The sequence below is a fragment of the Psammomys obesus genome, unplaced genomic scaffold, assembly GCF_907164565.1.
Source record: "Psammomys obesus unplaced genomic scaffold, mPsaObe1.curated_primary_1811, whole genome shotgun sequence".
NCBI classification, from domain to species: domain Eukaryota; kingdom Metazoa; phylum Chordata; class Mammalia; order Rodentia; family Muridae; genus Psammomys; species Psammomys obesus.
Window position 1 is genome coordinate 5412916 of NW_026596034.1, and position 18512 is coordinate 5431427.

An 18512-nucleotide genomic window follows, 5' to 3' on the forward strand; every position below is an offset into this window, starting at 1 on the left:
GACATTCAGAGATGGGGTGTTACTGTAACTATGAATGGAATGCCCAAAAGCCTGCTGCTAGACCATAACCAGGAATGTGCCAGGCCTGGAATTAGATGGTTTGTGCTATCTTTATCTTCTGAACAGATTTATGAGGTGGGACTTAATACATTTTGCTTATTAAAAATGTAAAAGAGAACAAACAGCAAAAATAACCAAAAAAAAACTGTGGCTCAAATCAAATTTAGATTGATGAAACTAAGTGGCAGAGCCAAAGTTTATGTCCAGTCCTGTCTGATTATCAACCTGTGTTCTCTTCAGTCCCCCAACAAATCCCCTCTTTTATGAGTACTCATACATTGTGAAGATCTGCATAGAAAACTGTATTTCTTAGTGTCACATGCTAGGGGATATTGTTTCTATGGAGATGTATTTTCTCTCTGGTTCTATAAAGGGTGATTTTACTGTAGCAAGAATCATAAATGATCAGCAAACTATTTTTTTCCTTCTAATGTTTTTCCATTATTGGTAATGTTGATACAAAATGCTTTTAAAGTTTCTTTCTATAGCTTATTTTAGGTCCTGAGTTTCTTGTTTCATAGAATTAGAAAATGAAGGCTCCTGGCCTGACTCTGCCCATTCTGTCTCCCTGTTGGTGTCAAGTCATGAATACTTGTTTTACAGTTCGAACATGCTTCCCAGGCAGCTTTTAGTTTTGTAGCAAGAGCTGTGAGATTCATGTGTTAGCATTATTTCAATTTTGCTCTTAAGAAAGCATACTTTACTTTTGATTTCTTTTAAGATATAGTGGTTATTCTTTGAGAATTTTCATGCATGTAATAATATATTTTGATTATAATACCCCCCCTCCAACTCCTTCTGGGTCCCCTACTTCCAATTCCTTGTCCAACCTCTTAGAAACAAATGGTTTATATTCAGGGGAAAGCATATATGTGTGTTCATATTTTATTTAGTGGTATTTACTTTTTTATGCCTGTTTTATCGATAGCATAGCTTAGGATGTTTATGAATTGAAACACTGTTTTAATGTTACAGTGAGTGCTTATTGTTTAAAAAAGAGTAGCAATATAAAGTACCATTTGTTCAGATAATAGGAAGCCCTTACATAGGCTTCTTTAGATGTGGATATTTTAGAAAGCAAAACAGGTAAGAATTCTTGAGGCTAGGAATATAGCTCCATGGTAGAACACTTGCCTAACGTGAACAAAGGTGTAAGTTCAAGTCCAGCATTGAATAAAAGTGATCATTAGGGACAGCAATATAGCTCACTGAATAAGGGCCCTTGTCCTCAAACCTAGTTCCTAGAACTCACATGTTAGAAGGAAAGAGCGACTCTTGCAGATTGTCCTCTGACCTCCACGTGCACGCTATGGCACATTGATACACACACACACACACACACACACACACACACACACACACACACACGATGAATTAACTATATAAATTTTAAAAATAATTCTTATGTGGAGCTTTCATTTTAAGGAGTGGAGATAGACAATAATTGAGCAGAATCTGTGGTCAGTTTGATTGTATCAAGGCTAGAGAATGATAAAATAAGGGATAGGGTGGATGGGGTACTGACCGGTCACATTCATATGTTCCAGCAGACCTCTCCAGGAGACATTTGAGCAGCCACACAAAAAATTATTTGGCCTCAAAATTTCAGTAGAGCTGAATTGAGAAGCTGTGTTTTTAAATAAATTTGGGGAGCTATGCCGATTTTATAACGCTAACTTTCTGGGTGGCTGAGAATAAGCCCTTGTAATTTTTTCTTTCATTGTTTGTGAATTTTTGCAGGGGAATGAAATATGGGTAATACAGCTTTTCTGCAGTCATATTCTCAAGTGAAATTCCATTTCAGTTAGCAAATAAATTTCTTTGAGCATTTTCTTTTTTAAGGAATTTTTTTTCAGGGGGCTATCCAGGGGTACTTTTGATACCTTAAAACAGGTGACATTTTTGAGTGAATGTAACTGTCATTTTTAGTTATCTTAATGGCAGTGCTTTGACCTTTACATTTTATAGCTGAATGGATTATGTTATATAAAGTTGTGAGATTTGGGGAATCGTAAATTAGTATTACCATTAAAGAAGGGGAAAGAGCTGGGAGGCTCACTTAAGCAGGCCTGTGTTGTTTTCATTCTGTAGAATAAGGCTTTGAAATGTTCCAACCTCCCCCAACTCTCCAGCTCTATTTCTTTCTTTATATATGTATATATGTGAATAATATGTATGTATACATTCCACCTCTAAATTTGTTTGAAATGTAAATTGTCTTAGATTCTTCAATAGCACATAAGAAATGGAAAGGAGAGAAGAAATAAGCTAGTTTTTACTTCTGCTGTGGTGAAATTGGGGTGTAACCTTACAAGGAAAAAAAAATTTTTATCAGTACTTACCTTAAAAACATTTAAATTGTATTTTATTTAATCACTGGCATAGATTTAATCACAGCAAAACATGTAAGTTTCATGACCTGGGAGTCTGTTGTCAGGAATCTTCTAGATCCTTGCTTGTCATTAATGTTATTGCTGGTTTAGAGCGGTGATGAGAAAGGAAAAGAATGCTTTTTCTCTTTCAAAACTATTGATATTCATAAATCTTGAATAGTGGATAATTAAGAATGATACTTCTTTTATACAATAAATTACACTTATTTGCCAACAAAATAAAGCTTGCAAATAGATTTTTAAAAAGTAAAGTTGTTTAGATGACAGTTAATTTAGTTTGTTTGAATAAGCCTTCCTCTATATTTAGTATCATTAACACTCTTTTCTTTAAGGGGGAAAAAGCATGGCAATGTCTCCTTTAGTTCCTTCGCTTATTTTATTTTTTTCTTGCCCAATTATGTTCGTTTGTGGGACAAAATTAACATTTTCAGCACGTAGGAAAGATTCTTTTTGGAACAGCTGAACAGTTGGTGAGATTTGAGAAGGATTCTCTCCAGTGAACTGTCTCTTACTGTTGGTGTCTGGAAACCTTTGCTTCAGCCTGCTGTAAAAAATGTCCCTCTTTACACTGCTGTTTCTGATAGCCCAAAGCATTAACGCATCTGATGTGATAGCACATCCAAGTTTGTGAAGTTGTGATGAAGCGTGACAATTTGTGACACCCCTAAAGTAATGCATTTCTGCTTGTTGAGCTCTGTCTCTCTCTTTTAGTTGTGAAGGTTAAGAGTATAATGCAGGAACTCCACAAGCAGAGCAACAGAACAAGATAATTTGAACACAGGGAACTTCCCAGAGACTCATACTCCAACCAAGGACTATTTGTGGAGATGACCTGGAACCCCTGCACAGGTGTAGCCCATGGCAGTTCAGTGTCCAAGTGGGTTCCATAGTAATGGGAAGAGGGACTGCCTCTGACATAATCTGATTGGCCTGCTCGTTGATCACTTCCCCCTGAGGGGGGAGCAGCCTTACCAGGCCACAGTAGAGGACAATGCAGCCACTTTTGATGAGAACTGATAGACTAAGATCAGAAAGAAGGAGAGGAGGACCTCCCCTATCAGTGGACTTGGGGAGTGGCATGCATGCAGAAAGGGGAGGAAGGGTGGGATCGGCAGGGGAGGAGGGAGGGGCTCATGGGGGGATACAAAATGAATAAAGTGTAATTAATAAAAAAAAAATAAAAGATTTAAAAAAAAAAGAGTATAATGCAATTAAAAACAACTCAGACTACACAGTATAAGCACATTCACAGAAATTTAGAAAAGATGTCATTTAGTGGGAACCTTTCTCCTGAGGCTGATAATGTGCTTTTGTGTCCTTCTTGATCAATTTGTGTGTGTGTGTGTATGTATGTATGTATGTTGTGTGTGTTGCATGTCTTCATAGTTCATGTCTTTTAAGAAAGTAACCATTTTGTTGCACTGTAATTGAACATAGCTGTAGAACAGTGCATCTCAGCTGTCATCAGAGAAGCTTCCTTCTGCAATTGATGACAGTTAACACAGAGACCCTCAATTGGTCAAGGCACAAAGAATAAGAGACTATGGCATGCTCAGCCTTAAGTAGGAACATACATCTTACATCCCTCCTGTCAAGGCTCAGAGAACTTTGTAGAAGAGAAGAGAGGGCAGGCAGATTACAGAAGCAGAGGTAGAAGTTGACTTCAAGAAAAGAGAATTTTCTAGATGCAGTAGGGCAGTTAGTTGTATATAAAATCTCACATGAATTGTGTCATCATGCACAAGACCTGTGCATGACAGAATCCCAGCATGGAGGGAGAGAGTAGTGGGTATGAAATCCCAATACTATTTGAAGCATTGTTGGCATTTGGTAGTGGCTAGGGGAGGAAGCATCTGTATCAAAGAACAGTGTGTTCTTTGTTTCTCTAAGTTTGCCATTTCAGAAAAGTTATATGTTAGTGGATTTGTATAGGACGTAATTTTGGGGTTCTTGATTGACTTTTTATCTCACCATTATTCTCTGGAGATTATTAATGTGGTGTAAGTGGTCTTTTCCCTTTAATTGCTAAGACAGTCCTTGTTTTTGATGTACTGTTGATTTAATGAGTGCCCATCGAAGTACATTTAAGTTGGGGTCATAATGACCGATGCTTTAATGAGCATTGTATGCTGGGATTTGAGTGAATGCAAACCTCCATTTTTCTGGCAGAAAATGTGTAGAAATATGCAGTTTTCCTAGTTGTTCATATGTTATTTCCATAGTAAGCTTTAAAATGTTTTATTAGCAAGTGTTAATTATACATAATAATGGTTTACATTATATTTTCATAAATGTACATAATGCGTTTCAACCATGATTACCCTGTTACCCTTTTTGACCCTTCTCATCCCTGCTAATCCTTCTCTTCCCAATTAGTCCTGCTTTAATGTCATGTGTGCATGCGTGTTTTGGGGGGTTGTGTGTGTGTGAGAGAGACAATGAGTTTCATTAGTGTTGTTATAGGAGCATGTATGCCTTACATGTGGCAAGACCATTGGGAAAAAAATGTTTGTCCTTATCCTATCAATTATTAACTATGTATCAGTCCTTAAGGAGGGTGGGACCTCATGAGTCCTTTCCCCTTTCATGGCAGGTCCAATCTCATGTACATCTTGTGCAAGGTATCATAGCTGTTGTAAGTTCAAGAGTGCAACGACCAAGAAGTCAGCATTCCACATGCTTCTCTACTTCTTTCTGCTCTTATATGCTTTCCACCCTTTTTTCTGAATGTTCCCTGAGCCTTGGAAAGGATGATATAGATACACCATTTGTAGTTACTCAGCAATTTGTTCTCAGTATTTTGACTGCTGCAAAAGGAAGCTTTTGACAAATGACAGCAACACTGTGGGCTTAAATGTAAGTTATTTAGAAGACACTTTATGAGTCATATCCTGTTCATTTAACAAAACAGTAGCAGGCGTGTCTGCACTAGGTTTTATGATCTCCTTACCCATGGACTTTTGATTGATTTTACAGTATGAAACATGAGTTCCTTCTGTAGAATAGGCCCCAAACCTAATCAGAAACTGTTGGTTACCCTTATAATAGACTTGCCACTGTTGTGCTTGTGAGCTCATTTTGCTTGGCCATTGTTGTAGACAGGTAAATAACTGAATAAGACCCTTTATGACAGTTTTTCTCCTAGCAGCCTACATTACAATTTCTTAACTATGAGGGATAGTTAGCAGAGAGGAAGGTCCCAGCCGAGTTGCAGCTTGATTTATGTATGCTCTATGACCAGAGCATGTGATACCTTCAGCAATAAGGTCTTACCATCTAAATCTGGTGGGTAACTAATAGCAGTGGCAATTGATGTTTTGGGGACTGCAGGAGCCTTCTTGAGCAGCAACTCAAGGGAAATAGCTCACACCCTTGGCACTGGGGTTCTCATTTAACAACCAATGGCCTCTAGAAGGAACTTGATCTACCCACCTAGGGTACCACTATTTTTTATATTAAGCTTTTTAAAGAAACTGGTACACTGTTTTATAGAGTGACTGGATGGTGTCAAATGATTACTGGAACTATTTAAATGATCCAGTCTTTTTGTATCCTCCTAGCTGCTTTTCATGTTAGCCTTTCTGAGAAATGTGTGGTAATAGTCCATTGTAGTTTTGTTTCCTTGACAGCTCATGATATTGAATATCTTTTTAATGTGATTATATGTTTATATTCTTTAGTAAAATATATTCTTATATGTTTTGGCCAGGTTCTAATTGAGTTACTTCTTTTTTTTTATTGTTTTGTAATTTTAAAAAATATATTCTAGATACTAGCCCTTTGTTGAATATGCTTTGCAAATATTTTCTCCTAGTCTTTACCTTGTCTTCTCATCTACTTCACATGGTTCACTTTTGGGATTAAGTGCAGAAACTTTTACATAGTTTTATATTTGGAAGTTTTCTTAGTTTTTAAACATGAAGTATAATTCGTGTACCACTACTGTTATTCCATTAAGATATAACTCAGCAGCATTTTTTTAATTTAATTTATTTTTATTTTTATTACTAGTTACATGTTATTAACTCTGTATCCCAGCTGTATCCCGCTCTCTCATTCCCTCCCAAACCCTCTCTCCCTCATCTCCTCCCTGCCCCTTTCCAAGTCCACTGCTTTGGGAGGACCTCCTCCCCTTTCATCTGACCCTGTTTTATTAAGTATCTTCAGGACTGGCTGCAAAGTCCTCCTCTGTGGCCTAGCAGGACTGCTCCTCCCTTGGGGGGTGGGGAGGTCAAAGAGCCTGCCATTGAGTTCCTGTCAGAAATAGTCCCTGTTCCCCTTACTATGGGAAACTAATTGGTTACTGAGCTGCCGCGGGCTACATCTGAGCAGAGGTTCTAGGTTATATCCATACATGGTCCTTGGTGGAGTGTCAGTCTCAGAAAAGACCCCTGTGCCAACCCAGATGTCCATCAACGGAGGAATGGATACAGAAATTGTGGTATTTTTACACAATGGAATACTACTCAGCAATCAAAAGCGAGGAAATCATGAAATTTGCAGGCAAATGGTGGGATCTAGGAAAGATCATTCTGAGTGAAGTATCCCAGAAGGAGAAAGACAAACATGGTATATACTCACTTATATAGACCTATAAGATATGATAAACATAATGAAATCTATACACCTAAAGAAGATAAACAAGAAAGCGGATACGGGGTAAGATGATCAATCCTCACTTAGAAAGACAAATGGGATGTGCATTGGACGTAGGAGAAAACAAGTAACAAGACAGGAGCCTACATGCAGAGGGCCCCTGAAAGACTCTACCTAGCAGTGTATCAAAGCAGATACGAAGACTCATAACCAAACCTTCAGCAGAGTGCAGGGAATCATATTAAAGAAAGGGGAGTTAGTATGATGTGGAAAGGATAGGAGCTCCACAAGGACCAAAGATAACTCAGCAGTATTAAGTGCATTTAGAATATTGTTTATCTGTTGTTATCTAGCTCAAGGACTGTTTCATCATCCTAAGTAGAAACCCTGTTACCTATTCCTAGCAGCAGCTTCTCTGTATACCCTGGCAGCTGTGAATCTGCTTTCAGTCTCTCCAAGTTGTCCTACTCTGGAATTTTTTCTGTATTAAGGCAACACTTCTGGTCATGGGAGACAGTTAGATCCCAAAGGAAGAATGGTTTGAAGTTCCAGAGCTCAGCAGGCAGGTCTGATGTTCTGTAAGGTCCCATACAGATACAGTCATTATATACAGTTATTATATAAAATTATTATATATATAATTGTTACATATATTCAGTCATTATATAAAATATTCTGATTAATCATCTAATCTTATAGAGCTTTTTAGTCAATTGCTATGCATAGCATGTGTGGCATCAGGTTTTATAATACCCTCATTTTGGGGGTACATGTTAAGTTCTCATTTGGGTTTGAATTGTGCTCTATGACTGTTGTTGAATAATACACTATTTTTAAAACCCCTATCAATTTAATGGGCTATTCAGATTTACAGACATTTAGTTGAATAACTTGTTCACTCTTTTATTGTTATGATTTTCAGCCCAGGAATCTCCAAAAAACACTTTTCTTTTTCTTACAGAACCATAAATTAAGTTCTCAGTTTTATCATTTTGAATGCAGTCCTGATGTGTGTAAGCTGTGTATTCTTGAGGTCTGGTTTCTTTTGCTCAGCAGGTTCACGTTGTTGTGTGAAGCAGCAGTTTGCTTCGTCTTATTCCTATGTAATATGGTGTTGTATTTATAGACGACATTTTTGGTGAACTCTGAAAATGATTCCTTAGAAGTGTTTTGTTTTCTTGTAGTGCAGGGGTTGAACCCAGGGCTTTGAATATGCTGGCAAGTGCTCTACCACAGACCTGTATCTCCAGACCACAATTTTATATGCCTCAATCAGTTTATCTGTTCTATAGAATAGATTGGTTCCAGCCTATAGTTATTATGAATAGGGTTACTATGTGCATTTTGGTGGGCTGTTGGGTGGAATTATTATTTCCTTGAATATCTTTAATCATGATAATTTCAGTCTTACAAAATTGTCCTTTAAATTTGTTCCTCACCCTGTTTACCAGATCATATTTACCTATTCTTCAAAATTAAGCCATTAAGTCTCATTTTCTTTACGATCCAAGTGATTTTGGATTATAAACTGTTTTGGATTAATAAACATCTTTTTTTTTCAGATGGAGTTGCACACTCTTGGTTACAATTGACAGTGGGCAGTAATTCTTTTAGTCACCTTATATGCTATAATTTGGAACCTTTCTCCAATGACAGAGAGTTATTTTTCCTACAAAAACTGTCATAGATACTGTTTATCGATATCTAAATATAATGCTACAAAAGCATTTTTAGTATTTCTTTTATTATATCATTTGTTAAAATTATGGTTAGTACAATTTTTTAATTGAAATGATATCCTAGTATTTCATTTGATTATATTTTGAGACGTTTAAAATATATAGTTTAATATATATTTCCTTTCTCTTCCAACCATGGAAAAAAGATGTAAAGCATTATTTATATATAATTAATTCAATATGACTCCCATTTAAATTTTATATGGCCTTTTCTGTGTTTAAAATATAAAAATTTTCCTATCTTTTCTTTCTGATCTCAAAATCCCACTGTGGGTGCTACTGTTTGTTCTGCTAACAGCGTTATCAGGTATGGCTCCTCAGCATTGTGTTGCACTTCATGGATGTGCTGTTGAACTTCCCTTGGCTCTTTCATGTTTATTTGATCAGTGTTTGAGTGTTGTATAAATGTGACCAGGCTTTAAGGTTTAGAAATATTTTTGAATCTAAAAAAAGTTTGCCAGATTTTTTTGTATCTTACTTCGAAGTGAAACTTAGAGTGCTTTCTTCAAAGAAAAAAAAAATACTGTTGTATATCTCTGGCTTTCTACATTATTAATCTGTGTGTAATTTTCTGTGTCTTTCTTTTTTTACATGTGCTTGTATACACATCTGTTAATCTGAATGTGTGCGTGTTTAAAAGTGGAAGCATATTTATTATTTACTGAGTGCATTCCTGACCCTGACCTGTCTCCTACCCAGGCTGTCATCATGCTGTGTCTGTGAAATACATTAATCTGAGATACTCGCTAGAGAGCACAAGAAGTTTTATCAAATGAGTTTAGTATATGACATCATTTAGAGAGTCTCCGGGCGCACTGCCATGTAAAAATTCTAGTTTTTGTAGTAAATAAATTGTCTTTCTTTATATCAGCACCTTTCATAAATTCTTGAGTGCAGAACACTTTGTACTATGTAGGGTTGTGCTGGGCATGCTGACTTGGAAAATGCAACAAAAATTGTGAATAAGGTTTTCTTTATAGCTTTTAAAAACATCAAACAAAATTGACTACATCTGACTAACTTTTCAAAAGTTAAGGCATTTGGATGAATTTAGGAGTTTATTTTCTTGTAGAAATTATGTTTTTAACTACAGTGTTGATTTTTTTTTCCTGAGAAATTACTTTTCAGTGCTTTTGAGTCTTTAAAGAGAATCTGTATAATTATAAAGATTGAGCTTTTTTTGTTGGAAAGGATATCTTTGTTTTGTTTATGCTGTTGTCATTGATTATTAAACTATTTCTCTTCCATATGAATTATGTTTATATTTAAAAAGTATATTTACTGTTTCAGATAGCATGACACAGGAAAGGAGGCCTCCTAAACTTGCCTTTATGTCAAGAGGTGTTGGTGACAAAAGTTCATCTAGTCATAATAAACCAAAGGTTACAGGTATGGAGCCATTCTTGATAGTTTACATGATATCTGATTTTTCCAGATGTTAAATAAGCTATATGGTATTATGTATGTATGGATATTATATATATCCATGTGTGTGTGTGTGTGTGTGTATATATATATATATATATACACACACACATGGATATATATAATTTATTCAAACATTTTATATAAACTAAAATTTTATGTACATGATTATGAGAATACAGTAAAGAAACCAACAAAATGGCCACCCCATGAGTTGTGGGGGGAAGTTTTTATTGTGAATAAGAGAGAACATCCAGAGGGAGGCATCTGAAAAAGAGTCCGGAGCACAGAGAAAAGGAAACAGACTGGACATGACCAGGGCTATCTGCAAGAGAAGTGAGTAGTGGGGACAGGGAGAAAAACCTTGCCTTTATATAGAGGACAAATGGCTTGCTGGGAATAGGGAAGTGCATGAGCTGGAGGGAATTAGGATAGAGGAGGAAGTGAGAAGAACTAGGATGTTAGCATGAGCTCTGTTTAACAGGTACTTGTGATACTGAAGGAGTCTAGAGGCCAGCATGTACTTTAGTATGCTAATAGGCACTACAGATAGCCATTTATCCCTTCTGCCATTGATTAGGAAATTGCTCCTTTTGGTAGAGATTGGAACCAGCTTCACAAGTTCCTGCGGAGTGCAGGCTTTTAACTAACCACGAGAAATTCTCATATAGTGCAGGACTGCTTTTGGGGGGTTGGAGAAATGAAGTTTCCTTTGGACCTGACACTGGGGACATAGAAACATGGAGATTCCTGAGATTTGCTAGCTGTTACTACTACCAACCAACCTTCCTATTTTAATTGGCAAATTTCAGGTCAGTGGAGGCCCTCTTCAAAAGAAACAAAAAAAACAAGATGATGGCTCTTGAGGACTAACACACACACACACACACACACACACACACACACACACACACACATACATACATACATGCACATACCCCTACATGTCATACACACACACAGAAAAGATTCAACAAGATCACTACCCTCAAATATAAAATAGCTATTGAATCCTTGTTTGGGGATGAGGGTCTTGATAAGTTTCCTATGCTTACTTTATACTTGTGGACTCTGGTGATGATCCTCCTGTCTTAGCTTTCTGAGTAGCTAGCTAGTGTGTACCATATGAAGTACGACTTAAGCTATGAAGTGCAGAACTTTTTACTTTAAATTAAAAAACAATTGGCTTTCAGTATGGGTTGAGGAACTCCTAGTAATCAGCAATGAGGTGTGTCTTTGTGGCTAATATTGTGGCAGGGAAGTATCTGCACTTGCTTGTGATACAGGTATATTTTCTTCTGATTTAACTGTCACCCTATAAACCAGTGCTCTCAGCCTAATGCTTTGACCCTTTAATACAATTCTTTATGTTGTGGTGACCCCAACCATAAAATTATGCCGTTGCTACTTCATGACTGTAGTTTTTGCACTGTTACAAATCTTTGAGGTGTGTAGACGCTAACAGAAAAGAGTTGTGTGATCTCTACATGCAACATGGGGAAGACTATGGAAGAGACATTTTTACTGAGTGTTTTGGAATTCAGCTTGTTTTACATCTAGCTATTAGACTCACATAATTGGCTGAGCAGTGGTGGTGCACGCCTTTAATTCCACCACTTGGGAGGCAGAGGTAGGCAGATCTCTGTGAGTTGGAGGCCAGCCTGTTCTACAAATCGAGGTTCAGGACAGCCAGGATGGTTATACAAAGAAACTCTGTCTTGACAAAACAAACAATCAAAAAACAAAAGACACATCACATAATTAATCTTTAGTATAATTTGTCCTATAATAAATCTAAAGTGTGATAAATATGGTGCTTCATTTTTTTCAGACAGAAGAAAGTGAGAAATTTTATTTATTTTTAAAAATATTAATTTATTTTTAAATATTTAGTTTCTTTTACTATGAAAGATACTTTATTCAGTCATTTTCTTCATAATTGAAATGCTTGGAATTCAAAATCAATGTCCTTGCTTGTGGGCTTTTTACATACACCCAAAAAAGTTCGGCCATGTGCTCTACATTGCTCTGCTGTCCTTTGTCTAAATGAACCTTTATGAACTGGCTGCCAGCCAGGTCCGCATGGTCCTTTTACCCACAGTCTCACTTGGGAGGATCATGCCCTCAAGGATGGTTTCGTGCACTGTTGTCAGGGGGCTAGCTACTTCTGGACGCTTTTGCTCATTTTTTGTTCAGCTTTTCTGAGTTGGCTTGGGCAGACTCCTCCTCTGAGCAGTGAAGATTAGATATGCTTCCCACTGAGCTTTTTCTCCAGTTCACAAACCAGCCAGACTTGGATTTTCTGGAAAGATTTCAGCTAAGGAACCAGTATAGTAAAAATATAGCTTTCAGATCACCAACTTCAATTTTCTTGGCTATGGTGATGTTGAGTTCTTGTGGCTACGCCTTAGATCTCCAACTCAAGCAATGTCTGAGATACCAGACTCAAACTTGTCTGGCTTCTCACAGTTGAACTTCTTGAGATGAGCATGGGGTGGGGGGAGGGAGTTGCCACCTTTCACCTGGGTCGTGGGCATCACAGCCAGAGCCGTCAGTGGACGCAGGCTGGGTAATCCACCACATCCTCACCCAGGGTGCAGGGTTTGCTGCCCTAGAGGTTCCTCAAGGGTCCTTCCCTTGACACTCTAAGAAGCAAGAAAATTTCTTAATAAAATTCTAAGATGTTTAAATAGTAAATCTAAAATAAATTTTAAGTTATTATTTCTTTTGTAGTGTTGGGGATTAAAGTCAACAGAACCTTATACTTGGCTAGACAAGTACTTCACCACTCAGACACTGAAGTTACTGTTTTGTTTTTTTTTTTTTTTTGGGTTCTGGAATCAAATCTACCATCTTTCACAAACTAAACCAGGACTCTACTACTAAGCCACATACTGAGCCTAAACCTGAAAAATAATTTAATTTGTTCATCAGTTTATATATAGCATTTGAAGATTACCAAAAGGAAATTATAATCATGAGTTTTCTGTGACCACTGACATAAAACTTGGTGATAGAACTTCGTGTATATCTAGCTCTGTAACATTGCTGGTTTTTTTTTTTTTTTTTTTTTTGAGACAGGATTTCTCTGTGTATCCTTGGTTGTTCTAGACACACTTTGTAGACCAGGCTGGCCTTGAACTCAAAGCCATCTACCTGCCTCTGCCTCCCTGAGTGCTGGGATTACAGGAGTGCGCCATAGCGCCTGGCACATGTTTGTTCTTTTGTTTACTGAAATGTCTTTATATGGCAGCAGTTCTTACCCCATGGGTTGTAGTCCCTTTGGGGGGTCAAACGATGCTTTCACGGGGGTTGCTTCAGACCATTGGAAAACACAGATATTTACATTAGATTCATAATAGTAGCAAAATTACAGTTATGAAGTAGCAATAATTTTATGGTTGGGGTTTACTACAACATGAGGAACTGTATTAAAAGGTTACAGCATTAGGAAGGTTAAGAATCACTTATATGGTATGACTGTAATAGGTTAAATTTGTGAGTCAGTAGTTTCACCAACTGAAACTAGAGGAGATGATTTTGATATTGAGAAAGATTACATAGAATGAGTCCATTTGTCTCCCTTTCTTCCTTCCTTCCTTCTCTCCTTACCTCCTTCCCTTCCTTTGTTTCATCAGGGTTTCTCCGTGTAGTTCTGGGTGTCCTGAAACTTGCTCTGTAGACCAGGCTGGCTTGAACTCAGATCCTTTTGTCTCTGCCTCCTGAGTCCTGGGATCAAAGATCTGGGCTACCATTGCTTGAGGAATGATTTTTTAGAGCTTTAATATAAAAAAGTGAGCAGGTTTTAACTTTCTCCTGTTCTCTTCTGTATTGACCAATTAACAAAATTTAAAAGCTGAAGATAGTGCATTGTTTGTATGTGTCTGTTAGTTGTGTGAGCAGCTGGTTTACTGTATGCATATTAATTTATTTATAAAATATTTTTTACACTATATTGGCTTTTTTTAAAAAAGGAACTTTTCTTGTTCCACAGGCTCTACCTCAGACCCTGGAAGTAGAAACAGATCTGAATTATTTTATAACTTAAATGGGTCATCTGTTGACTCACAACAATCGAAATCCAAAAATCCATGGTACATTGATGAAGGTAATCTATAATTTTATTTCTCTTTATAATGATACTTGGGCTTAATGGCTTTTTATCGATATTTTTGAATTTTTGGAAACGGTAAATAGATCATTGCTAATATGCTAATATTGCTGAACTAGAATATTAAATGTAGTTTGAACTACTCGCTATTAGGGTTGATGATGTATTTGAAATGTGTTAGTCAGTTCTTATCACATAATTTATATGCTTAGGATCAAAGGTTTCTAGAAATGAAGTGACTCATTTAAAGGCTTACCTATTTTACTTCCTTTAACACTCTATCTTCCCTTGTTTCTTAGACATCATTTTCCTCACATTCATTCATTTCCTTCATGTGTTCAGCAAACGTGAGACATTCTCAGGTTACTATGACAGAGAATAAAATACATTTAGCTCTCACCATGTTTGAAGTTGTAGTCAATTTGTTAAGATAGAACATCATCAGATACAAATATGTGGAATTGTAGTGTTGCTGAGTGCAGTGCAGGACTTGGTTCTGTGAGGGTGCTGGAGAGGTCACAGGGCAGTCCATGTTTACGAGGTCTCAGTGCTGTGAGAAAGCACTGACCAAAAGCAACTTGGGAAGAAAAGGTTTATTTCATCTTATGCTTTCAGGTAACATTTCATCACCAAGAGAACTCAAGGCAGGAACCTGGAGGTAGGAGGAGAGGCAGAGGCCATGAAAGAATGCTGCTTCCTGGCTTGTTCCTCATGGCTTGCTTAGCATGCTTTCTTATGCAACTCGGGAGTACCTGCCCAGGGATGGCACCCACTCACAGTGGGCTGGACCTTCTAATATTAATCATTAATCACAAAAATGCCCTACAGAACTACCCACAGGCAATCTAATGGAATACTTTTCTCAACTAAGGTCCCTCTTTCCAAATAACTCTGCCCTGTGTCAAATTGACAGAAAACTAACTAGGACATCAAAGAAATGGTTCAGTGAGAGGAATATCATAAGTTAGGCCATGGAAATAGTATAAAGTCCCCTAAGAAGAGTGGAGCCTAGTAGGCTAGAAAGATCCAGAGAAGGAAAGAGAACAGTCAGCAGGGTCAGGCCCATGTCGCCTAGTTATACTCTCTCTGAAAGAAAATGGAGAGAGTGGCATAACCAGGTTTGTCTTTTGGAAATGGCATTCTGTTACAGGGAATTGAAAGGAGTTACAGGTAAATTCAATATAAAAGTTGAGGAAGAAAGGCATACCCCTGATTTTTTGAGTCATGTATTTAGATGGCAGGAGGTAGGTGGTGAGGGGGTCCTTGAAACTACCCAGAGGTAAATAATTAAATAGGGTTGGATGTGTAGGTTTAGAGCATGGAAGAGAGGTAAGAGCTAGAGAAATAAATTTGTAGGTTGTCTTCACATCAGAGTATTAAAGTTCTTTGTTAACAGTGAGGAGGAGGGTCAGGGATTGAAATGTTGAAGGACTCAGTGACTAGGCTGGAAGGAAGATGAGTTGTTAATGGAGTCTAAGGAAAACTGACAGTGGGGCTTTGGAAAACGAAATGACCATTGGGTCAAGAGTACATTGAGTGAGACAGCATCCTTGAATTCTCAGACCAGGACACATGAAGTGAGGCCCCCATAGAGCTTATTTGACTCTGTTACAATCATTGATTTCCTTAGTTCTGTCATGGGAAGAATTCATTAGAGGCTCAATTGGGGTGTGCTGAGGATATAGAGTGAAGTAATTGACATAAGACAAGAAGCTTGGGTTTCTTCCTTGTATGGGTGTGTGGATGTGTACATGTGTGTGTATGTCTGTCTGTCTATTCATTTGTGTGTATGGTCAATTGCCTGGAAGTCCTTTTAGTTTCTCTAGTTTAATGGTCTGGCTGACTACTGTTCACCTCTTAAACTAAAGCTTTTTAGTTTATCCAGAAGCCTTCCCTGTTCTCACCCACTCTTTTAGGTTAGGTTAAATATCCTTAAAGTGGTTTTGGTTACTTGCCTGTCTTTTCTGTAAGTAGTGCTTTTACAGTGTTTGATATTCAGTAGATTTGATAAAGTAGATGAAAATATGAATTTATATTGTGTAAATATCACATGAATTATCACATGAATTCAGTAATAGGCTAAAACACACAGTAAAAATCTGCAGTTGCATAACATAGGTTACATATACACTTCTAGGGAAAGTGACTTGAGTGGATATTCTCTACGTCTGATTCCTGCACTGAGTGGGCTCTTGTGAACATAGGCAGCATGACCTGCCTCCCTCGAGAACTCACTCTTGCCCACATAGCAGGACATGTATCTAAAAGGTGTTCCTTCAGGAGGGCCTGTCTCCTAGTGGATTACTACCATTTCTCACCCCTCTAGCTTCACAGCTGGAGAGTGCCTGACAGAACTTTTGGCCTCTCCAAATACTGATGGCACAGAAGCCATCCAGGATGACTGAAGAAGCCTGACTGATCATGCCAGTCATTCCCAGCTGCTTCAGAGATGCTTTCCAAGGTGCTGATTGACTCCTAAGAAAAAGGAGCTAGTGGAAATAGAGGCCTTCATAAACCAGACAATGCTCTTTCTTCCAATTTATGCTGTAGTTTCATCTTTTTATTAATATACATTTTGTACTATACTAGTGTCTTAGTTACTGTTCTATTACTGTGAAGAGACCCTATGACTAAGGCAACTCTTACAAAAGAAAACATTTAATTGGGGGCTTGCTTACAGTTTTTGAGTGTTAGTCCATGATCATCATGGTGGGAAATAGTCAGTCATGGAACAGTAGCTGAGAGTTTTATATCTGATCTGTAGAAAGCACACAGAAAAAACGAGACTGGGCCTGGTATGGACTTTTGAAACCTCAAAGCCCACCCACAGTGCCATACCTACTCCAGTAAGGCCACACCTCCTAATTCTTCTCAAACAGTTCTACTGTGTGGTTACTGAGCATTCACATATATGAACTTATGAGGGCTATTCTTATTCAAACCACCACAACTAGAATATTCATAACTTCTTAATGTAATAGAATCTGATGTATTGTTCAATAATTTTATGAAATAATATTGGTCCTAAAAGACTTAGATGAAAAAATGGATATGGTGATACACACTTATCATTTCAGTATTTGGGAGATAGAGGCAGGGAGAGCTGGAGTTCAAGGATATCCTTGACTATACAGGAACTTAGAGGATAGCCTGGGCTACAGGCACCCTGTTTCAAAAATTTAAAAAAAAAATATCACATGTTGTTTTCCTATCTTCCAACTCTTTCATTCTTTCCACTTCCTCTTCTGCAGTATTCCTTGAGCCTTAGAGGAGGTTATATAAATGTCCTTTTAAGGCTGAACACTCAAGCGGTTATACATTCTAAGTGTAGCAAAGTCTCTATATTCACCTCTGCTCACTATAAAGGGAAGAGTCTCTTGATTAAAGATGAGAGTAGTGTATAAGACCCAGAACTTTTGAAATGACACCTTGTATTGGTTTGGGTTTTCACATCACTTGTTCACTAGTTACTTGAGGTTTTTTTATTTTTCTGTGACTTACTTTTTCATATATTTCATCTGTTTTCTTTTTTCTGTTTCTGTTGAAGTTCTCATCTTCTGAGAAAAATGTATTGCAAGCATTCTCTCCTTTAGCTCAAAACTACTCTCAGCTACGACCACTTTTCATGAACACGTTCTTAATTTTAACCGGATGATAGTTGTCATTTTCCCTTACAGGTTCATATACTTACATCTAATTGCTCTCTTCCTTGAAGTCATAAAGAGCACTTTTTTATATTGTATTCTAGATAATATATAGTTAGCAGTCACATTGTTTTATATGCTGCCTGGAAGTGATTTTTACAGAGTGTGGATAAGATTCTGGTTTATTGGGTTGTTTTTGTTGTTTGGTTTTTGCTTTGTCATGTTGGGAACTGAACTTAGGGCCTCACACATGCCCGACAAGCCCCTACTATATTGTTAGTCTCAGCTTAATTTTTAAACAAATGTGTGAGCTGGGATTGGTGGTGCATTGTTGTAATCCCAACACTCAGAGAGGCAGAGGCAGGCAGATCTCTATGAGTTAGAGGCCAGCCTGGTCTACAAAGTGAATCAGGATAGCCAGGGCTACACAGAGAAACCCTGTTTCAAAAAGCAAAACCAACCAAACAACAAAATTTAATGTGTGTGTGTGCATGTGCACATGTGTGTGTACATGCTAGTGTAAATGTGCTTGCACTTGTGTGAG

General features: G+C 37.5%; 1 protein-coding gene across 5 annotated transcripts in view; it reads left to right on the forward strand.

The window, feature by feature from the left end:
• The window catches only part of Cyld (CYLD lysine 63 deubiquitinase), a 55892-nt gene that overhangs the window by 13459 nt on the left and 23921 nt on the right, over positions 1-18512 (forward strand). For all 5 annotated transcript variants that reach the window (XM_055620773.1, XM_055620778.1, XM_055620775.1 and 2 more), the window contains exons 5-6: positions 10079-10177; positions 14208-14321. In XM_055620773.1, coding sequence (XP_055476748.1) covers positions 10079-10177; positions 14208-14321 — 213 coding nt within the window. The remainder of the gene's footprint in view (positions 1-10078; positions 10178-14207; positions 14322-18512) is intronic.